The sequence below is a fragment of the Notamacropus eugenii genome, chromosome 2, assembly GCF_028372415.1.
Source record: "Notamacropus eugenii isolate mMacEug1 chromosome 2, mMacEug1.pri_v2, whole genome shotgun sequence".
Taxonomy (NCBI): Eukaryota; Metazoa; Chordata; class Mammalia; order Diprotodontia; family Macropodidae; genus Notamacropus; species Notamacropus eugenii.
In genome coordinates this window covers 307,924,097-307,948,295 of record NC_092873.1, presented here as the reverse complement: position 1 = coordinate 307,948,295, position 24,199 = coordinate 307,924,097, and the positions used below count along the sequence as shown (strand labels likewise).

General features: G+C 43.2%; 1 protein-coding gene across 5 annotated transcripts in view; it reads right to left on the bottom strand.

The window, feature by feature from the left end:
- Window positions 1-1,987: 1,987 nt before the first annotated feature.
- RFFL (ring finger and FYVE like domain containing E3 ubiquitin protein ligase) overlaps window positions 1,988-24,199 on the bottom strand; it is a 63,986-nt gene continuing 41,774 nt past the window's right edge. For all 5 annotated transcript variants that reach the window (XM_072644937.1, XM_072644938.1, XM_072644940.1 and 2 more), the window contains exons 2-7: window positions 19,843-20,030; window positions 13,128-13,538; window positions 9,386-9,469; window positions 8,522-8,732; window positions 7,956-7,979; window positions 1,988-5,061 (exon numbers count right to left, since the gene is read on the bottom strand). In XM_072644937.1, coding sequence (XP_072501038.1) covers window positions 4,880-5,061; window positions 7,956-7,979; window positions 8,522-8,732; window positions 9,386-9,469; window positions 13,128-13,538; window positions 19,843-20,022 — 1,092 coding nt within the window. In that variant the 5' untranslated portion in view covers window positions 20,023-20,030 and the 3' untranslated portion in view covers window positions 1,988-4,879. The remainder of the gene's footprint in view (window positions 5,062-7,955; window positions 7,980-8,521; window positions 8,733-9,385; window positions 9,470-13,127; window positions 13,539-19,842; window positions 20,031-24,199) is intronic.

The following is a 24,199-nucleotide window of genomic DNA, read 5'->3' as shown; positions in this document are numbered from 1 at the left end:
GGAAAGTTGTTCTGGTTCCCATATGCCTCTGCTTTCATGTTTTTCTCCCAGGAAAAATGCATTTTGGACACAATGTCCAGGCAGGTTCCTCTTAGGATTCTTTCTTGTGTTACTCACCATGTGAGAACTTCTAGATTGTTTGATGAAGGACAGCAGTGTAGCTCCATAACACTATCTGCCTTGCAGTGGAAACCTTTTCCTTGGTGACTCTAAGAATGCTGGACTAAGTGAATCAGATGCTTTCCTATTCTGCCTTCCACTCCTCCCCGGATCCCACTTTATCTCTAGCTCATAATAGATCACTTCTGCTTTACGAACTATGGTAGGTGACAAAAATTCAGATTTACCTAGCTTTGCTTAGGTATAGACATAGATCTAAGTCTAGCCCTTAAGCCTTCTCAGTACGTTAACTAAACTTTAAATTAAGTAAATTTTGGAGCAACAGGTCACGTATAGAGGAAGAAGCATGAGCAGAAAATAACTGCTCTCAAAATCCGGCATCGAAAGTTGAGAGTTCTGGCTTTAACCTCTCTGTACCTCACTGAGCTAACTCATTTAGAAAAGGGCAACAATAATGCTTATAGAACTGCAAGAAGGAATGTACTTTGAAAACCTCATGATGCTCCATGTGAACTATCAGCACCTACTGATTTGTGATTTACAAAAAGGATAGCAGGGCAGCTTAGTAGGATCATAGTGGTTAGAGCACTGGCCTGGAGTCAGGAAGACTTACTGAGTTTAAATCTGGCTTCGGATATTTACTAGTTGTGTGACCTTGGGCAAGTCACTTTACCCTGTTTGCTTCCGTTTCCTCATATGTCAAATGAACCGAAGAAGGCAATGGCAAACCCTTCCAGTATCTGCCAAGAAAACTCCAGATGGGGATAGTGAAATCTATTCCTATTTTAGAGGTAAGAGAGCCAAGGCTTAGAGAGGTCAGATGACTTGCCCGTGGTCACAGTGTCAGAGTGAGAACTTGGACCTCTATTCCATTAAGTCCAGCACCTTTCCCACCATTAAGTCACTGGAAGAAGCAGCTATCAGAGCTGCTCTCCCACATATGAAAGCATCCTTGTCACACCCCTTACCAGGTTGCTTGTATATCATGACATCTTCCCTGGGGGTTCCCCTTCTGGCTAAGGTGACCGACCACTGCTCTAAAGAGACTTTTCAAACCACAGCCCCCCCTGAGGGATGTGCATGTCTCTATGTTGATGCTCCCCTATTTCCCCTTTTCCCCAAGCTGTTGCTGGCCTCAGCCTTGATTCCCATTCACAAAAAAGGCCTGCCCCATCACCTTCCCTGACTCCCTGAGATGCTCAGTACAAGTACTTCTTACTCAGGCTCGGATCAGCAGTTTTCAGAACCAGGAGTCTGAGCCCAGGCCTTTTTTGCCTCTTTTAGGTTGGGGGTTCTTAAAAATCAGAGTATTATGAACCCAAAGCAGCATGGTTTGGAGGGGAAGGCATTAGGAGGAGAGAGGGAGAAAAGGAGAAAGATTTCATTAGGATTAATCTTTTTTGTCTTGGACCCTTCTAGCCATCAGTCTGGTGAAACCTACAGAGCCCTTCCCAGAATAAATGTTTTTTAATTGAATAAAGTATAATACAGATGATCAAATGAAACCAATTATATAGAAATAAAGATGTAATTTTCTTCCTACCCAAGTCCTAGACCCCTCAGAGGTCCTTTAACCTAAAGTTAACCCCTGTTTGGGGCCATTTGTAGAGCTACCAGGATTCCTTTTAGAGTAAACAGCAAACTGCATGCACTTAACTTCTGATTTATAAACATTCATTGGAAGCACAAAAACTGATGACTGAAGCGTAAGGAACCACTAACCACTTCAGACTAATTTATAAAGTCTCATGTACAAAGTACAGAATACAGTCTTGCACACAAAGCTTAATGTTGGTTGAACTTCTGTCTAACCCAGCTATTAGATTCTCACGCATACAGTGTCATACCAGAGAGCAAGGGAGGCCTCTTCAATCATATTTAAACTTTATTACAAAATTAAAAAGCACAACTCTGTAACAAAAAATACACATTTGTGCTTGCTTTTACACCCACTAGAAGTCAGAGAGAATCTCAGTATCAGCTACTTCAAGCAGCTCAGAAACTTTCCAAAGACTTAAATTTATACAATGTACATGAAGCACTCATTTCTTTACAGTTTTTTCATAGTTTGGATCCATCTGTACCACTAGGCTGTAAACCAAACAGTTTTTTAGAAGTCTCATTAACCAGAAATCTCATAGCAATCATACCAAAAGTGAAGAAAATGCTGGAAGGGTAATTAGTCATTTCAGTCAAAGTTAAGTACACCACAATGTGGGGAGGGAATTAAGGATAATTCAGGAATAAAATCAAATTTCTCACTTGGATATCATACGTGGTCTTAAATCCCCAATTTCTGTTAAAGTAAAAATTAACACAAAATTGAGATTTCCCTGAATGAAAAATCACACCCCTCCCTCCCCCCCAAGAAAGTTTAAAGAAATGGAGCTAAGTTGTCACATTCTTCTAAAATAATCCTGCAAATCAGGAATCTCCCCCCAGAGAAACAAAGGCCATTGGACTTTTACCTGTCGGATATGAATCAGAATGAAGATCAGTGGGGCTCTGACTCATGACCAAGTGAGGAGCTGGTTATACAGGCCTGCCCCTCAGCCTTAGCTCATCCAGTGGAGGGGTCACTTTCCAGATGTGGAAAGCCTCCTAAGCCCAGAAGGCAGAACACCACCACCAAGCTCAGAAGAGAAAGAGGGCAGCAAATGGGCAGAGAGCCTGTTCTTGCCCTGATAACTGGTTTGCATACGTATTGACATTTCACAGTAGAGTCATTTGACAACTAAACAGCTACAGATTGTAAACTGTGGTGTCAAGCAGCAACAGCGTGAGACACTGAATCTTCATCAGAAACGTTCAAATTTGAAAAGGGTGAAGATTCTCAAATGGGATCCCCAAGACCCGATCTGATGTCCAAACAACAAACGAGTACGAGCTGACAGTTCCTTCCCGAAATTGTCTCTTCTTTCCAAAGGGAGTTAGGGGGAAGGAAATCATTACAAAGTCTGTACCAATATTACCATTCTCCTTAGGAGAGAGCAATTTCACCTCCATCTTCCAAAGCAGTAGTTTACCCCCTTTACAATGAAAGGGATCAAAGCTGCACAGTAGGGTTTGCTAAGGCTCTAGGTGGATAAGTTTTGCATAGTTGCTAAGTCACTTGGCACCTGGCTTGCTTTGTGCTTGGTTGGAATTAGCCAGGGGCCTTCTAAATTAACTCAGGTCTCTGAGAAAATAGAGTCCCTAGAATGACTCAAGACAGAAGAGCCAGGCTGCTGTCCCTGGGCTCTCTCTGCCAACACAGTGAGCCTGCTCACTGCCCTGCTGTTCTTCTATCAGCCAGTTCAGACTTCCTGCTAATACTGAACAGAAACAACAGGGGAAGAAAAGAAATGGGAACCAGGAATCCTCCCAAGATGCCTGGGAGTTTTAAGGCTTTTGGTTACCTGTCCTTCTGATATATCCCACTGAATACATTCATGGGAAGTAGGGCTGGGAAAGGAAAGAACCTTTACCTGAGTTTCAATGACTTGTCAAGATGCCAGAGGACAAGGGAAGCAAACTGACTAAGCTCAAAGAACTGGCAGGAGGTGTGCCTTTCAGTCGAGGGGATGGGACTAAAGAGATGCTACTGGGGCAGCTGGATCAAAAGTCAGTGAATGGACAGAGAGGCACATTACCCACATTTCTTCCACCAGCACCTGAAGTGACTGATGGCCAAGTCCACTGTAAGTTCTTCCCTCTCTCTGGGACTTGGAATTTCCCTTTTCGTGTGCAAGCCAAATGTTTCTTTGGCTTCCAGAGTAGGTTAAAAAGACTTAACAATGAGGAGTCCATCTTGGGAATGATACTGCTTTAATCAGGAAGCCTTAACAAGTCATCGCAAGTCTTTATAGAGACAAATATCTTCCAATCATGCATTCAGGTCATCAACTCTTATGTTGAGACTTCTCAACAACCTTCAAAGATTCATTTTCAATGAGCAAGATTCACTGGCATAAAAATTCTGCTTTCTTGTCAGTCTAATTAAGGCACCAACAAGGGGCTCATTGATAAAACATGAGCCAGCCAAATTCCATGGGGATTGTTGGATCCCATGGTCCCAGGGCTTCCCCTACTTCCCCACAACATGATAGATGGGACAGGGAAAGACATCATGGCTTCTATTTAGTACCACACGGTCCTTTTAGGTTTAGTGAGAGCATTTATAGGAAGTTACTCACTCCTGAGGACAATTAATGCCTTTTGAGCTAACGAAGCCAAAGGAAGACACGAGGAGAGAGGTTAGCAGTAACTGAATTAAACCCAAGACACCAGACAGAAAATACAGCCATGTGTATAATAGGAAAAAAAACAAGATTTCTGAATGATTAAAAAATCAGCGCTGAATTGTCTCCACAGAGGATGAATTACAATAGATACTGAAGGATAATTTTGCAGAAAAAGATCTTTAAAACTATGGTTTGTACTGAAGGGAGGAAAAAGTACTCCAACATGGTCTGAGTGCTGGGAAGTTTGTGTTCATCACAAATTTATTGTCACCAACTGATCATATGAAACAGGGACTAAGCCCATTCGATTTCTGCCCCAAGCAGGGCTAATAAATCCCCTTTGGCTGAGGAAGCCCTATCAGATCCCAACATTGAGATGTGAAAAGGGCACAACTGACCAGACAAGCAGGAAGCTCCCAGGCTTTCTTCCTGTCATTGCTGGCCATGGCCTTGGGGTGATACTTTGCAAATTTTTTAATTAATCCACAAGTGAACCAATTTGCCCCATAAGGCATGGGGGGGCCTGGTTCCAGCCATCAGGATCTGAAGACATGCACAGCTCGGATCACATATTGGCGACAGATGGGGCATTCATTCATCCGTTTTCCACACTTGGTACAAGTGACCATGTGGCCACATTCCAGTAGGACACAGTCGATAGGTGAGTCCATGCAGATCTTACATATATTTTCCTCTGCACTAGATGGCGCTGGATCCCCTACACACATAAGGAAAGAAGGCAAATAGTCAAGAAGACATCTGGGCCAAATTCTCCCTAATCCCCAAAATTCAGCTAAAAATTCAACTCCTTTCAGAAAAGCTTTTCCTGATGAACCGACCCACCTCTCTTCTGTGTTCTCTTATGATGGCCTGGCCTGGGTGACTGTGGGCCTCATCAATGAACCTCTAAACATTAAGACTCAGTTAAAAGAGTTTGAAGCTGAAGTTTGAAAAATGTAGTTTTTGGACAATATAAAGCAGCTAAGTCACATGAGATTTGTTACCCCCAACTTGGAAACACATGTAGGTTCAGGAAAGGTTTAAGTATAAACAGGGGTAGAGTAGGTTGGGTAAAAGACTATTTGGGATCTCTGGCAGTATGGGGAAGCCTTTGGACACCTCCAAATGTTTTTAAAATGCACAAAATACATAGGATTATAAAGGACACCAAAGATTAGTGAAAACAAAAAAGTGGGTTTTTTTATCTCCACCCAAGTTTTTTTATCTCCACCCAGACACCTCCCCACATCCCCCCACCCTCCCAAAATATTCTATTCACAAACCTTAGGTTAAAAACCACTGATCTAGTACAACCTGAAGCTGAGGCTCAGGAGACACAGCAGTTCACCTAGAAAGCCACAGGCAGAGCTGCATCTCCTAACTCACAAACCACTATGCTTCCCACCCCAAGAAGATCCATAATTTTCTGGGTTCCTTCAGAGGATATTGTCCTGGAAAGCAGCCAGGCTTTCCCACAAAATGTCCCCTGGGGGCCCCATTGTAAGCAGTGATGGGCCATTGCCCTGACACAGGATAGCATTGATATTGTCCCCTTTGTTCCAAAGGAGCCCCTTAAGTTTTTTTTCTAGGAAAGAAATTCCAACTTTTTAAGCTGAATGGGTAGATAATTTGTGGGTAGGAAATTCCTTTGCAAGTGAAAGTGGTTAAGCTCCTTTTAGCCTCATGCAACAATTAAGCTCCAATTCTTTGTCATCAAATGGCACAGTACAGTTGTTTTCATTCTCATTCAGGTGACCTAACCATGAGTTAGATTTGCTCTAAGATGGCAGACACTGAACTGGCTATCAAGAAACCCCAGTTCCTGAGATGGTTCTGCCAAGTGATTCATTCTGTAACCTTGAGTGAGTTTCGAGGCTCTCTAGGCCTACCTCTCTTTCTCTCCTCCTCTATGAAATGAGAGGCTGGACTATCTTGCTAAGTGAATGGAGGCCAAAGCGTGGTTGCCTTCTGTTACCTACAGTAATCTCAGCTCCATCTTTCTGGTAGGATGCAAGCAGGCCCATGAATAGGTGCTGGTAACTGCGCTTGGCTGGCTTCAGCTAACCTTGTACTCCAAGAACATGAGGAAGCAGCATGCCCCTAGGCTTGGTGCACAATGCACAGGAGCAGAAGGAGACAGGGAGTCCTGGCCTCACCACAGGGTCACCACTGGAGAGGGACGTCATGATGTGAGGCGAGGGCAGAGTCAGCACTGACATGGCAGCCAAAGTCTCTGCAGCAGCGTTAGGATGCATCAACAGCAGCTGCATTGTTAGTGCACACAGTGAGGCACGGTGGGAAGAACGCTGGATTTAGAGGCAGACAACCTGCGTTCAAACACCATTCATCATCAACCAGCTGGGTGATGGACATGACCTGGAACAACCTCTCTCAGCTCCAGTTTCCTCCACTGTAAAATGAAGGGAGATTTCCTTCCCAGCTCTAGATCTAGGGCCTTGATTCCTAGAGTCACTGCCTCAGCACAGTCAAAGCCAGAAAGAAGAACCTATCTTGATTAACTGTTATCAGGGAGAGTGCTCACTGAACCTGGACCCCATCACACACAGGGCCTGCTTAGCCTCCCGGCAGAGTAAAAAGGCCCCTCAGCTGCCTCCTTTCTGGACAGGGCCAATGGGAAGAAGCAACAACCAAAACAAAAGCATCTGGGGAGTCTATGTCAGCCAAAGGCACTAGGGGGTTATCTGAATTTCAATGACGTATTGTCCTCTTGCCTCAGTTAGCCTGAGGAGAAAGGCTCTATCTCAAAATAACAAGGTACCTTCCTAGGGACAAGGAAAACAAAACAAAAGAAAACTGCACGGGCTGCTCCATTTCCTAGGTTTCTAAGGAGAACAGCACCATGACACTCTAGGATCCCTCCATCCCCCAACCAAACTCCCTTCCCTAAAGCCTAGCTAATGAGATGGCAGCTTTCTGAAAGGAGCCCCAGCCCCATTATCTTAAGCTGTTTCCTTCAGAAGAGACCATGCTGACATCTCAGCCAGAAGCCCTGCAGGACGTGGTATCTTCAGACCAGTGGATCTTTCCTACCAACCTAGGAAGAGGGAACTGAAGCTCAGAAGGCAGGCAACTGAGGTGAGAACACGAGCTCCCCCCTCCCCTGAAGACAGCCTGTCCCCAACTCCTCCCCCTGGGGACACTGCCCTAACAAGACTCCCCAAGGCTCAACATCTTCCGTGAGGTCAACACAAAGACCGCCCCACGCCCTCCACAGCCAAGGGAAAAGATGGGGGAGGTGCAGACACTCAGGGCCAAGAAGATGAAAACAGGGTAAGTGTGATGTAGCCACTATCGGCTTTGTTAAATATTTTATGAGTTACAGCTTCAGAACTCTGGCAACATAGAGACTTGCAAAGGAGCTTGCTCAAGGGTCTGCTACAGTTCTTCCATCATCAGGGGAAGAGTTACAGGAGGATGTCAAAATGGTGCTGACAAGCCCTAGTTATCTCTAAATTTCCCACTCAATTCTTTGTGATACCCAGATGCTCGAACCTCTTAGATGATTAACAGGAACCAAAATTAGGAACGAAGGATGAAAAAAGGAAGGAAAAAATATTATGCCAGTTCTCAAAGAAAATAAACAGTACATACCATTTTGATCTGCAGTGCCAGATACTGCAACAAAAAGAAAAGTAAGATGTTATTTGGTGACAAGGTAGACCAGAGAAAAGCTCCTCCCCTTCTTCCCAAGTTTACCACTGAATTCTTTCCCTATAGGCATACCCAGTGTGCCAGTAACTAGTAGTTTGCCTGTCCCACCTTGTCTTAGAGTATAGGATAAGAACCAGTGGATCCTTTGGTCCTGACTTAGAAGCAGGCATTTGTTACAGGTTGCATGAACCAAGTGGGAAGGAATGTACTGGAAAACTACAAAGTTGGACTAAGTCTAGGGGGAAGAAAACAAACAGGAACAACATAGCTGCTATGTTGTTCATCAACACAACCAGAGTTAAAGAAATCCTCTATGTGGAATAGGAGGATACATTCGAGGAGCACCCACAGGGGTACGGAGCTCTCTCCAGGGCAATAGCAAACAGATTTTTTTCCCTTTCCTACTCCAAAAATGAAAGAAATGTCTCAGAGTTCAGAAGAACACAGATCTAGTCAGAAGGAAAAGCATCCGAGGAACAAGCATGAGCCCTAACGCTGCCTGTTACCCAAATGCTGGAGGTCTCTCTGCTCCCTGAACAGCCGGGTCACTCTCTCCATCAGCTCCCACTTCTCACAGCAGCCTTTGTAATTCACAAAGTTCCGAGCCAGGATCTCTTTGAGCTGCCGTACAGTGAGGGCCTCAATGTCCTCCACATTCGCCAAATCAGACAGTGAGGCCCTCCGCCCGGGCACCAAGTTGTCCTCAGAGTCAATAGACTGTAAAGCACAAAAGGCAAACAATGATCTCATCTTCTCTCCACAGGCCCAAAGTACTGTCAGCTGCTTTGCAGTGATGGTCCTAGCTTATGGGTCCCTAACCTCCAAGGAAGGAAACAATTCTTACTCCATGAACCCTGGTTCCAGACTCAGTCCTATGCAAAGCTCTGTCACTGTGAGTGTCAGAGGGAATCCCACTCTTACAAGAAGGCCTCTATTCTCACAGTTCTGGCTTCAACCCTTTCCCAATTCTCTGCCTTTGCTGTGATTTGCCAAAGAGCCTGAGAGATCTGTGACTACAGCTCTTATTTGCTCTTCCCAGGAATGTCTGGAAAGAGGAAAGAAAATTAGTTACACAGCACTATGGGAAACCTGCCCTCAGCAACAGGTACAAGGAGAAGAGTAATACAGCCCAAGCTAAGCATTCCCTGGAGCTCTTCAGGGGACTGGGTTCCCATTGACAGCTGGGTCTGCTTCAGGATCCCAGATGGGATGGAAATACTTATTAACACAACAGGAATGGGATTACCCAGGGTGACCCCCACAGATTGTTTTCCTGCCTACCAAGGGGCCAGTAAGACACTTCTCCCTTTTTCTCCCCAGTATTTCAGCAATAGCTGGGAAGGATCAAACTCACACCTGAGCTGCCTCACCTGAGTTTCATCCTCCGTGGGAGCACTTACTACATTCTCCACACATATCACTTCTTCTTGGTCGTGGGGCACATGGCCATTAGCCTGTAGGAAAGAAAAATGCAGTCACAGCTGTAGGAAAGTCTCATAGGATTCTTGGGTAACAGCTGGGATCCCGTAGCACCAGCTCTTTTTATTATATTCTAGACCTGACAATAAACTCAACAAGAGTGAAAAGCATCCAAAAACAACGGCCCCAAAATGTGATCTCACCTAGCACTACCTTTTCTGTGAAAATAGACAAATAAAAGTCATCCAAAATAACTACACAGCTCCTGGCTCATAGATGATGGTTCGTATTAGCTGGGATTCATTAACCCTGGTGGACACCAATTGAGGCTGAGAATGAGAAGATGCAGGAAGCAAGTTACTGAGCACCGTTTGCATTTGTACCTCATTTATTAATTTGTATCACTTGTTAAATATCCATCACAAGCCACTACTTGGACTGAGGAATGGAGGTGGAATCTGAGCATCTTTTGAGTGGCAAGGGCCTTGGAGAACAGCTATTCCAGAGCGCCCCCCCCCCCCCCTCTTCTCAGCATCTCTAGTATCTCATCACCTACTCCTTATGGGCAGCTAGGTGGGCACCAGATAGAGCACCAGTGCAGGAGTCAAGAGGACCTCAGTTCAAATCTCACCTCAGACACTTGGCCCTCACTAACTGCGTGACCTTGGGCAAGTCACTTAACCCCAATTGCCTCATCCTGGGTCATCTCCAGTCATCCTGATGAATATCTGGTCACTGGATTCAGATGACTCTGGAGGAGAAGTGAGGCTGGTGACCTGCACAGCCCTCCCTCACTCAAAACAAAGTCAAGTGCAAGTCATTATTTCTCTGATGGCATGGTCTTCTTCGGCAACAAAGGATGAACACATAATCACTCCTGAAGACTTACAAAGACAAGAATCTTACTACTTGATTAGATGAGACCATTCCAATGTAAGAATGTCAGGAAGTTATTCTTCACATCTAGCCAAAATCTACCTACTTCATAATTTTCACCTATTACTTGCTCTGCCTTCTGCAGGTACACAGCAAATCTACAAAGAACTTATGTGCATCAACTGAAAATGTTTATCATATTCAGGTATTAGTAATAACAACATTCAATTATTTGGACACAACTACCATATCCACTGAAAGTCTCCTCTGTCCCAAGCCACCCCCTTCAATGATTCCTCCCAGAATATGGTTTCTGGGGCCCTCAACACACTTTACTAGCCCACCCTGCATGCTCTCTCATTTGCCAACATTCTCTTTCAAGTGGGACATTGGAACTGAGTGAAATATAGTTGTTTGGTCTCAGCACGACAGAGTATAAAGGCATTAACATCTCCCTAGATTTGAACACTCTACCCTCAAACCATGTTAGCATAAAAATGTGCACAATTTTCTCCTTAAGAGACTTATTCTGCATAGTATGCTAAAACTTCAAATGTTCCCACCTGGAATGTGAGGAAGATTCCCCCTAAGAATTAAGCAATATGAATTTCTTGTTTCATTTAAAAGTAAAACACCTGGATTTCCATCACCAACATTGAAAGGATTCTGACCATAAATGAGCACCTTCCCCTGAAACCAACCCAGAGCATGCACTAAATCAGAGCCTTCCGCTCTACTGGCCTTCAGATGGCCTTTCCCTCCCTTCAAGGCTCTAAATACTGATAAAGGTGTCCCCACCCATCTAGAAAGAGATCGGCTTCATGAGATTCCAGGTGATCTCTGCCAAGAAGCTTCCTCATATATGACTCACAAATTAACTCCTGCCATCCTTTAAAGAAGGCCAGCATAACTTGCAGCCCCCCAAGGTGGCATGCAGCCTGCCAAAGGAGTTTGAGCAGTCGGCAAAAAATGTAGAGGAAAACATCCTTTGTATATAGAAGAAATTCTCGGGCATGTCAAAAGTCACCATAAGAGGCCAGTCCAGCTCCACAAGTAGTGCAGGCCTGCGTTAAAGGGCTTGGGGGAGGGGGAGAAGGAACTTAATTAGTATCTATTTTATTCTCACTAGTAGGAAACTGAAACGTGTTTAGAGAACTTGCTCAAAGTTATACACACTCTGTACTCCAATAATGCTATGATAACTCCACAGCTCTGAAGTAAGAGAAGGCCTAGCTCCACTGTCATCTCGGGGCGTAGATTAGGGAAGTATGTGACTTTGTTGTTTTTCTCCTTTTGCAAAATAAGCCCACCTCTACCACCCACCAGCCCTCCTTCCTGCCCAACAGGCAGGAACTCTGAAAGCATCAAGGGAGAAGTGATAAGTAACATCTCGTGTCTAGAATTTGTGACCTTCCATCTTTGTGGCCATTTGCAGTGCACAGGTATCTTGCTGTCCTGTCAGTGTGACCTGGAGAAAATGACCTAGTTAAAAACAGAGCATGTCTGTTCATGCTCATGCATGGAAGACCCATCAAAGTTTTTCTAAGAAAAACCATTCCTTCTCCTCAAGTCTCTTTCCTAGCTACAATCTTTCCCACACACACTGCTAGTGCTCTGGAAGGCTCAGCTCTACCAGTTAGAGCTGATGCAAGAGAAAGCCAAGGGGCTAAAGGCATCATACAGACACTGGAAAATTCTCAAGTGTCCAAGCCAAATATTCAGTGAAACATTGTCTTGCAGAGTTAAAGTTATGATCTTGAGCTGGACTTTCTGCTTCAGTGCCTCTTAAGAGCTGAATCAAGGTAATAAATCCTGGTGCAAGTGAAATGACTTGTGTGAAGAAGGAGCAAGCCACAGAACACATGGGAAAAAGTAAGAACAGGCTTTTAATACCAGACACCTCCCCCTAAGTCGCTCAAAGCTCTTTATATACAAGATAGCTCACTAATCCCTCCAAACAGCCTATGGAAATAGAAAGGGGTCAAGGACTGCTATCCCCATTTTGATTTAAAGGCTAACAGAAGAAGGGACTTGAGTCCAAGGGGACTCAAGAATCAGTAACAAAGCCAAAAGTGAAAATTAGGCCTCTGATTCCCCATCTAGCCCTGTGCTGAGAAGTAAATCAGAGGGTAACTAAGGAATTTCCATACAGATTCTGTCTCTCAAAGGATCACTGCTCCCTGGCACAGTGACACAGAAACAAGGCCACTTTGCTTGGGCTATAAACTGGCTAAAGACTGAAGCAGAGCCATGGGCAAGAGGTCATTTCTTGGATATGATGATCACAGAACCCCCATGCTAGGTACGTCATTATCTAGGCCTACTGGTAAAGTCTGGAAAGCTGAGGTTATCCTTCCTCAGTAGGTAAGACAAGGTAGGAATGACAGATGTTTATGTCTGGTATGTTTTAAATATGCTTATTCGGACAAGTGGCTGAATTCAGAGCCTGGTGCATGGGTTTTCTTAAATCTGGGCGGGGTGAGGGAGAATGCTAGACTATATTATTATACAAGATCCAACTGAAATACGTTCGGCAAATTACAACCAAGAAAGGGAATAAAAACAGGTTTCAAATAGTCTCCTACAAGCCTGCATCCAGGGAAGAGGCACTTCCTCTGTGCTAATGTTGCCAAAGAGAGTCCAGTAAGCAGCTCCTGACTCTACAGAAAAAAAAAGGATGAACAGAGGGATTTTATATAGAGAGAATTCAAGAAAATCAGAACCACACATACGCACACTCTCCAACTCCTAGGTTTTAGAAGTTGGAGGCAAAGGGCAGTTGAGGCCAGAGTGGCGTAGATGAAAACAGGCCCATACCTGCTGGTTTTCCTGAGCCTGGGTTGAGGGAGTAGAGGTGGGCTGTGCCGGTGACGGAGGGAGATTGGGAGAGGTAGGAGGTGCTGTGCTGGTATGAGGCTGGGCCAGGAAGGCCTGATGCTCAGGGAGGCCTGAGGGGAAAGGAGCATTACAAGTCCTGTCCTCTTGTGTGATCACGGGCTGCTGACCAAGCACCAAGAACACCAATTCCTCCTTTTCCCTGCACATCTCGGAGGAGATGTCATGGAGGCTGAGATAGTCCCTCAGATCCTTCACCTTCATTTTCATCAACTCTTCTCGATGAAAGGCTGTGGCGTGGAAACGCTGGCAGAGATAGCAGAGGCGGGCACCGTTCCCTACTTGGCTCGAGCAGGAAATGCAGAAATTCTTCTTACAGTCCAAGCACGTGTGCTGCTCAGTGGAAGGAAGGGGGAGAAAATGAGCATAGGGTCAGGCTGTAGGAAGGAGGTAGCCAGGCTGGATGTGGGGCTAGTCAGTGCTATGGCTCAGCAAGAAAGCTGGCCCCTCTTACAGGGCACCACATATTTCACAAAGCCCAGTGGGGGAGCTATAAGACAGTATCATCAGACCAACTGATAGTCAAATGAGGTTCTTTGTTAGGCCTCACTGAACCCTGTGGCACACTGCCCCATTCACGTTCCCAATTCCAAATCCGGTCACAATCTGGCCATGGTGACGCAGCCCTTCTAACAACAAGTTTAACTGGGATGCTAGGAACGTAGCGGTACGTAAGACCACATCCAAGACAAATATTTAGGCAGTTATTAGGATATCAGGGTCCTTATTTGTGAAAGTAGGAGACAAGAATCTGACGTGTAAGCTGCTACTGTCTGGCAGTGGACATCTAAATGCTCATGGGAACCAAGAGTCTGTCAATCTACAGCTCCAAAAGCAACATACTCTACATGTGTCAGCTGCTCCTCCCACAAGATAAGAGATCATGTTGACGTCTGGCCGAGTTCTGTTCCAAAGAGAAGAGCAGTCACACTCATGTCCCCCTCCTCATGTAGATGTCACCTTGGAAAGGTTCTCACTAACCCTTCCAAAGATACCATAAGGTACCATAAACCTTTTCTCCTTTCTCTAACTTACATTTTAACCTACATACCTCTGCTTCACTGCTTTTAAACACAGAAACCCTGAAGATGCTGACACTTGTATATCCTGGGAATTATCCAAATTAAATGAAGGTGTATCATCCCTCTAAATTTTTCTCATATTCAACAGTTATGCAGCGAATTGAACCAAAGGTTCAGGTAGTTCATTCTCTTTCAAATATAACACCAATGTAATAATCAAAATAGAAATAAATGTGTACTATGTATTCAACATGTAGCTTTGTCTCATTTCAACTTTGACTCTTCAAATTCGGGGAAAAAACCATCCCAATATTCTCTGAACTGGTCTAGTTGCCACAATAAAATTTCCAGACAGCCTGGCTGAACTGCATGCCCACATGCACTAAGATTATAGCAACTCTGGGAACAACAGCATTCAACTGGAAAATGGATGTATTTTTTTTAAGTTCATCCATATGTGAAGCTTTTCTACCGGGAATGTGATGTACTCAATTAGTCCAAGTTTAGGATGATAGATACGGAAGTCTAGAGACTTGAGAGTCATAAAGCCTCAGGTTGTGACGAGGAACATTACTCAAGACAATGCAGTTTTACAAGACACAGCTTTGCAAAATACCTAATAAATTATAAAAGCTTGGAGTTGCTCAACCAATCAGTGAAGTTCCCTGTGGTCCCAGGGTCTTCTCTCCAAATGTACTTGGCTTGTTAGGTGCAAGATCAAAACGCAAAAAGAGCAACATTTAAATGTGAGCTATAGCTACCCACGTTCCCTGCTCACCAGGGATTCTAAATAAGTAGCTCTCTGAGATATGCCAGAAATGAGTAAAATCATGCCTGAGGCTAAAATCCTAGTCTAAAGAGACGGGAAAGAAGAAAGAAAAGGAAAAGCAATCAACAAATATAGGTAGAATTAGCAAAGGAAACACTGATGGTAAACACTAAAATCTGCTCAAAGCAAGTCAGGGGCAAGGGGGCTAGAAGATGAATTATCCCAGGAATTGTTGAGAGTTAAACTTAACTAAAATGTTAAGCACCAAAAAATGCTGCCAAGAAAAACAAGGAAAAGAAAGTCATGGGGAAGATTAAACCACTGTTATAATTCCTGTACCAAACTACCAGCACATCCTACCTCTTACTCTGTTCCACTCAGGCCCACTGCATTCAATCATTCAAATCTCTGGTGAACACTTTCTATGCTCTGGATGTAGATCATAGGGCTACCACAAGCCAAGGCTCATTCTCTTTCCTCCTAAACTTACTCTTTGTTCTAACCTCCCTATTTTCGTCTAGGGCACTGCCATCCTTCCAATCACCCCAGATCAGTAGTATCATTAGTGACTCCTCATTCTCACTCACCTCACACATCCCACACATTGCCATTTCTGTCCCCTTCCTAATATCCTAACCATCAGCTTGGACTACTGAAACAGTCTCCCAGTTGGTCTCCCTGTCTCTGGTCTGTCCCCAGTTCCAATAAATTCTCCACAATGTGCCTAGGCTCACTGTATCACTTCCCAACCTTCTTCTACATTATTCCCTTCCACTCCCACTTTTTATCATCTTGCCATACTTGCTGTTCTTTCATCTAAGAAGCTCTGCACCAGCCAGTTATCTGTCATTCCTACAATATTGGCCCCCCACACTTGGAATCCATTTTCTTTCAAGACTCAGCTCAAGCACCACCTTTAAATGAGGCCTTTCCTGTTCCCCAGTTGTCTCTGGCATCTTCCTCACCAAGGTTACCTCATTATGTGCTTTATATGTATAAGCAAGTTGTCTCCCCCTTAGAATGTAAACTTTTCTGTTAGTAAAATGATAGGCCCCTATGGCTACATCAACAAAACCACTCCACGCCATGTGGAGGCTTTTTTATGGGCTGAGAGTAAGACTGGAATGACAGGATGGAACAGAGCATCTGATCTAAAGAGTACAGTGGAGCAAATCTCCAACCCGGTTAAGGAGTGTTCTGGAGAAGGTGCCCTTCCACTTAGTAGGCTGCAAAGGTGATGTCATCCTAGGCCTAGAGTGAATCAGCTGAGCCCAGTGAACAGCAAGCAGATAGAAGACAGAACAAATATATAGTTCACCCAATCTCTTTACTTGCATTTCTAAGTACCTGGTCCTATTAAATTTCCCTTTTTTCTTATAAATAAACCCCAAGAAAACACTAAAATCTCAAAAGATTCAGAGCTAGAAATGCTCACAGCTTGAAGCAAGAGTAGTGAGGGAAAGCAAAGCAGATGCTGGTGCAAAGTCTCCCCCTTTTGGTGTGATGGCTGGGGTAGCCATCACAATAGAGGATCGGATGCTGCAGGCCCTGGAAGCCAAGCAGGTTCAGGGACTAGGCAGACCTAAAGGGATGCAGTTCATAGATAAGAACAGATTTTAAATTCCTGAATGGGGAAAGCCCTGGGACAAAGTAGATCAGCAAGGTTGAGGGTCCCAGCCTGCATCTTTTCTACCTGCTCACTACTGAAGTGACAACCAAGCAAGCACCGAACTCCCTACTTCTTAAGCTCTTAATTCCACACCCACACCTCCTCAACTCTTGAAGAGCAAATGTCATATTTTCTTTACAGAAGAAATTTAGACCATCTGGTGTGAGGTTCCTCATTCACCTTCTTCTTTCTCTCAAATATGAAGCATAGCACCCATTTTTTTAGATCCCCTCCACCTTCAAAACTATCACCAGCCCCTGTTCCATGGCAAAGCTACCAAACCCCATGTGTCCTCTCAATCCACGCCCTACCAGCTCCTCCTCCAGAACCTTGACCTACCTTTCTCTGACTCAACTTCATTCCATCTCTACAAGCACCTTCCCTGCTTTCAAATAATCAATTTGATAAACATTATCAAGAACCCATGTATACAAAGAGAAAACAAAACAAAAATTCCCACCCTCAAGGAGCTTAAAATAGAAGTGGCCATGCCCTTGAAAAATCCTTATCTAAATGCTGCCCACCCCAACAAATCTGACCTATTTTTTCACTGTCAAAATTCTGGACTAAGTGGCCTCTGTTCTTCAGGCTTGCTCTTGTATTTCCCTCACTTTGCCTTTACTTGAACCCCCTGCTACCTCTCTATTGTCTTCACTGGTCTCCATGAAGATGTACTTTTTCTAAGTCTCCAGCTCCTACAACCAAGACAGGGACCATTTCTCAATTCTCATTCTCAGTAACCTCCCCACAACATCTGACCCTGGTGATTAAGCGCAGTCCTTACTCCCTACCTCTCAGGACACTCCTTTTCTAATTCCCCTTCAGGGGTTCCCCTTTTCCTCCTTTCACACCTGTAATACTTGGCATTTCCCCAAAGTTCAGTCTGCTCTCCTCCCCTCCACACTCATTGAGATCTCACTAACTTTCACATCACCTGTGGCCTAGATTAGAAATTCAGTGTGGCATAAGATCACCTGAGCAGGGAGTCAGCAGACCAGAATTCTAGGCATGATGCTCCCATTTACCAGTCATCATCATCATCATCATGAAGCTAACATTTATACAGTGCCCACTGTGCACCAGACACTGGGCTAAGTACCTTACAAATATTATCTCATTTGATCCTCATGACAACCCTGAGGCTTAAGCATTATTCTTATCCCCATTTTATAGATGAGGAAATGGAGGCAAACAGGTTAAGTGACTTGCCGAGGATCACACAGCTAGCACATGTATGAGGCTGGATTTGAACTCAGGTCTTCCTGATTCCAGACCCCAAACTCTTATCCACTGCACCACTTTGCTGCCCCACTGAGCTACCAGGCAGTGATGATCTGGGACAACTTGCTTAACCTCTCTTGAGTCACAGTTTTCTCATTTGTAAAATGAATAATCTATGCCCCACTTAAGTCACAGAGTTTTCATAAATTAAATTACACAAAATAATGAATATCAAAGTGGCTTTGCAAATTGTTAGCATTCTACAATGTGATTTATTATAACTTTTTATGTGACTCACTCCCAAATTTCTCCCTCCAATGCTACCATCTTTCCCTTCCTGCTGCTTCCCCTTCCCTCATCCTTCTGCTGTCAGCTTCTACCTCATAAACAGATGTGTTCATCTCCTGTCACTTCTCTGCACAACAATCTGCCCTGGCCTGCAAGTTCTCCATAACCTGCTGCCACACTCTCTTTCCTACCTTACCTCATATTGCTCCTTCCAGATAATCAATGTTCCAATTGAAACCACTCTCTGCATTATCTATCCCCTTTTGGCCCCTGTTCATACTGTTAACAGTGCTTAAAATGTTCTTCTTTCCCTCCACAATTTGTTCTGATATTCCATTCAGTAAGTGATGAAATTTATTTCCCAGACAGAAGACTCATTTGAAACTCCCTAAGGACTAGCTGTGGTGGAAGGAAAGACTGTCTACGGATGATGAGATCTCAGATCTGCTTTATTGGGTATTCCCTATACTGGTACTGAAATCTCCTCCTAGACCATAAGTTTTATGAGGACAGGGACATGTTTTATCCAGACTTTATCATTCCCCGTGTTCTAAACACAGTTAATCATCACTGACAGCCTGAGTTTAATAAAAGCTGAAGGAGTGACTTTGAAAACCCCAGAAGGAGCTTCTTGGAGGCTCAACTAATCCAGAAAAGCTTTCCATTATTGGTGTCTAGACCAAGCTTTTTTGTCACAGGGTGACAGAAACTCTGTGTGTTTCCAACACTGACTCGAGCTGCCAACTGGCTCCTTAACCAACCATTCTGACTCTGCAAAAGGACATTTGTCAACAAGCATTCTCTGAGGAGGAATTCTTAGAATGATCAATCCCATATACAAGTGCTCTGCTTTCTGACTGAGCTCTCACTCACATTTATGTCCAAGACGAAAAATGCCAATCCTCCACAAGTCTTAAGCTAGAAAAGGAATCATTCAGTAGGTAGTTTTCCCAGCACGCAGATCTCTATCTTCCTTTAAGAGTTGGGGGGCTCTGGAGCCATTTTAAGGGTCAGCATCTTCTGCCTATTGTCCCTCTAACTCCTGACCACTGGGAACATGCAATCACTCAGGCATCAGCCATGATCCATGACATTGTACATTGCTTTCCTTTCTGCCAGCTGATCTCCAGAGCCGCTACAAAGCATTGCAAATGAAACAAACTGCAACTCTGTCTCTCCAATCAGGCCCTTCCTGTGCCTAGGGGATCCTCAAAATTGCCCTCAACAAGAAGAGCAAATGTTTGTACTTGGACAGCTCAGGGGGAAGCAGCTTTCATTTGCATTGACTCCTTGTTATGTTGCTCAGCTGGGTGGCACTGTAGATAGAGCACCGGGTCTGGAATCAGGAAGTTTCATTATCATGACCCTGTGACCCAGAGTCAGTTACTTAACTCTATTTGCCTCAGCTTCCTCATCTGAAAAATGAGCTGGAGAAGGAAATGGCAAACTGCTCCAGTATCTTTGCCAAGAAAGCCCCAAATGGAGTCATGAAGAGCCAAACACAACTGAAACAACTGAACCGTTTGCAAAGGGCTTTGTCACTGGTTTCCTTTGTTGCTCCCCCACAATCCTATGAGGTGGGTTTGTGCGCTTATTAGCATTCTACAGAGAAGCAAGCCACAGCCAAGTAACCCAGCAGCATAAGGGTGAGGAGGGCTTGATGCTTACCTTCCTGGTTGTACTGCCAAAGTGGGTCCCACAGTTCTTGCAGCTGGGTTCAGAGCCCGTAGGAGAAGGGAAGGAGCTATAGCCAGGGTTGGAATATGCTTGTGTTCTGGCTCCCTGGGGCTGCTGAGTCTCCTCAGGATGTCCATCCTGACAGAACCAGTTGCAGCAAGTTGCCCACATGGTAAAACCTGGTTAGAAGGCAGAAAAAACAAAACAAAACAGCAGAATTAAGATGTGGCATCTATTGCTGCAATCCCTAGGGCTAGCTAGAGTCAAAGAGCTAATGATGCAAAGTCAGGGAATATGGTGGATTATTTCCAGAACCTCTGGGTCTCTACTTATTATGGCTGGTGCCATCACAAGGATGGCACAAGAGCCAGAGATTTCAATGGCTGGTACCACCAACCAGCTAATCACTCTCATCATGACATTACAAACTGTAATGGTCATTAACTCCCACCTCATGTCAAAATTAGAGGGGAACCACTAACTTGGCATCCCAGTTCTGAAAGACCACTGATCCCTGACAAAGTAAAAATCAATCTGAAAATACAATGCTATTGTAATCATATCTTTCACTACCTAATATAAACAAAAGTCTAACATTTTAAGAACAGATCAAAATATTTTAAGGACATTTTATTCTGAAAATAAGAGTCTATTTCATCAGCTGGGGAATGGCTAAACAAACTGTAGTACATGAATATACCTGAAATTGCTACATTACAAGAAGCGAAAAATATGAAGAATTCTTTTTAGAACTTAAGTGAAATGATTCCACATAAAACATGTAAAACCAATAAAAAATATAGATAATGACTATAACAATGTAACCATAAAGAATAAAAACCCCAACGCCCCCCAAAAAAACAAACCTGACCCTAGACAAAACGTGAGTAAAAAAAATATCCTTCTTTCCCTTCTGTGCAGAGGTGGGGGGCTACAGGAATAAAATACTATATATACTGTCAGAATTGGCTCATATGTTGGTTAGTTTTGCTCAATTGCATTTTTCTTTTTTGTTCTTTGTTACAAGGGATGCATGGGTAGGGAGATAGTTAGAAATAAAGATGATGTAAAAAATTTTTTAAAAAGGAAAAAACAGGGCCATTTCTCAGAGTTCAAATGCATAGTTTCACCTCCACAACAGCTTTATTGAGAGGCCAGGGATTTTACCCCATTTCACAGATGGAAATTCGGACTATAAGAAGACTACAAAATAAAGTCCCTTGATTTCTAGTATCCTGCTCCACAAACACTTCCAGACCTAAACAACCTAAACAGCTCCAGGAGAGTCCATTAAAAATCCAACCTTCACCATGTAATGTGATATAAAGATTTCATGTTCTTGGTGGATGAGAGAAGTAATAAAATGCTTTTGTTATTTGAGGTGAAAAATTAAATACTTTATTACTTGAAACTAACCCACACAAAGGAACTGTAGTTTTTGCCCCAACAGTGAAAAAACCCATTTTCATTTATTCAAAAGCTTTTAAATATCTCATATGTGCAATGCACTGTCCTCCCAACCAGAGGAAATGTAAAGCTATAAAGTCCCCATATTTCTGAGGCATCTATTCTAGCTCCTAACAAAACCAACTACACAAAGTACAAATAATTAAGCTGAACTATTTTAGTATTCATTTAATATTTAATGTTCAATAATAGTTTGGATCACAAGCCCTTTCTTCTGGGTCAGTCCTATTTGTCATAAACGGTAAGCCCTGAAAAGGCAGACATCTAATTTATCTCATTTGCCCTGTAAGATGCTTGACACAGCTTCACTCAGGAAACAGAATTCTAAAATAAATATTTTTGCAAATAGTATTAGCACTAGTAACATCTTTCAATTTCAGGTCCCTGGAACACCAAGAAAAACCAACATCTCTCCTTCAAAATAATTATAAATGTCTCTATTATGCTGTATGTATTTGTAACAACCCTCTCTTCCCATAAGAAATTGGGAAGGCCCAGATACCTGAAGATCCTTACTCATCCTTTAATTTGATCATAGTCACAAAGTCAACCAGAGAGAAAGTCACAAGCTTCTGGTCTTTGGAGGTATAAAAAAAAAAAATGAAAGAAAAGAGGTTAGTATTTTTTAAAGCATTCGGCCATTTGAGGTGTGATCTCTTCACCCCCTTCCCAACCTACCCCAAGGTAACAAGGCAAATTTTTAAATTAATTTTGCCTAAAATCTTGAATGAAAAAGAGAAAATAGTCTTTCTTCTTTCACATAATAACAATATTCATCAGAAGAGTCAAGGCCAGGAATATAGCTACAAAATTCAATTCAATAAGTAAGCCAGCCAGCTCTGCCCATTTCTTAATTCCTTACTAAACTTTATGTCAATCCTGTCTTTCTGGCTGGAACTAGAGAATCACCTTAATTCTCTGCACTACTGCTAGCTTTGTCTCAACTCAGGCTAAGTCCTCACTTCAGGAATATCTTTGGAAGAAAAGGCTCCTCTAGTTATTAGTCTACACCAGTAGTTGGCTCCTCATGAAGAATTTGGCACAGCTTTAAGATTTCAAACATGTGATCCAGTTATATCCCCCATTCCCCACTGAAGGAAAAAGGATGGAAAGCACAGAGCTTCAGTCCTCAGGAGCCTTTAACTTCCACCTAACAACTCAACCAGTCTATCAAAGTCAGCACAGTCCTGCAGCTGTGGGGGTGGGCTAGTTTACTGATGGAGGCAAAGCAGAGTTCATTCAGTCTATTGTGGGGGCCGGGGTGTCTCAGGAAATCCTAAACCAAACCCAAAACTACCTCTGGGGGTACTTGGGATAAACCCTAGGCCTTAGGCCATATGGTACCAAGGAGACACCTTAGCTTGGGTGCAGGCCTTTATTTTTTTCAATCCTACTCAATGTTCCCATTTTACAGGGTGCCTCAGGCAACAGGTGCTAGGTAGATTTAGAGAAGAGAATCCTTACTAAGAAATTTTCCATGCCCTCAATTTGATTCTCCAATATTCAATCCTATTAGTGAGTGATCTTAGAAGAAAATTTCCTAACCCTCTTCAGTAAATTTGAAAGCTGCTCCTTCCACACCACTTTCTTTCTTATCCACCTTCACACTTTTTCAGAAAAGATGGATTTTCATTTTCATTTTCTACTGAGTAATCAAAAGTGGCCTAGCCCTTTTCTCCCACCAGGGTTCTCTGAAACCTGTCAGGGTTTTTGATCAGCTTTTCTCTACCCTTATATTTATCTAAAATTGAAAGGTTTCTATTTTGTGAAACAATCCCCTGGTATAAAAGTGGGACTGATAAGCTACATATTATGGCCATTTGATAGGAATGTCAGAATTTCTCAATATTCACCTGGTGAAAAGGAAAATTACAAATGTTAATAACTGGGCAATATAAATGCTCTATTGCAGGTGGGGTGTATTAAGTCATAGTTCCAAGCAAGGTGACTTTAATTAAGCGCTATCTAGCCCTACAATTCTAAGTAATTCCAAATATGCCTCCTTTGTTGGGCCTCTCCCTGCCACAAATGACCAACTTCTCCTACAAAAATTTTTGGCTTGCTTGCCAGGGGCAAATAATCTAAAATGAGTCATCAATATCTAAGTGCTTCTAGGAGGAAGGAGAAAACTGATTTTTTTAAATGTCTGATAAATTCTGGTGTTTATTTGCATTTCCACTTCCAAAAGCTCATCCCACTAAACACAACACGAGGAACCAGCTAACTCCACAATTCAAGTCTAGTCTATTTCAAAGTTAATTGCTTTAAATTGCCAAGGTTCTTCTACAACAGGCAATTCATAAATGTGCAGAAAACATACCAAACAAGCATTGGTAGAAGGAATTTCATCATCTGGAGTCTGCCTATACCAATGAAATTTAATGTCTAGTCTTCTGCTAAATCTAATTAAAATGACCCAAAGCTTCAAAGAATCATATTACTAACATAATAAACTAGATTTTTAACCTAAGAGTAAGGAACTCCTAGGACTTTCACTGTTTTATTTAGAGTGACTTTCCCCATTCTCACTGATTCTCACTTTCCTGGGGTGGCTAAAAGTGAGAACATAAAGAAAAGTACCCTGCCTCATGGGTCTTTCATGTAGAACGTGCCCAGCTTCATCCTATCTGGTACCCTTAAGAATAGCAATTAAAGTTGTACTTATGGGGGGGGGGGGGGGGCGGCGCTTGTCCGTTTTTGAAGAATTTGAAGAAGACCATGACATCCGGAAGATGATGGCATGACTTACAAGTGAGTTGCCTCAGTCAAAGTGTAACTCTGAAAGCAAGTGCCCTGAAAAACCTATCAACAGGGTTTAGCTAAGTCTCTTGGAAATAATTTTCACTAATTACATATACTGAGAAGTAAAAAGAAAAACATG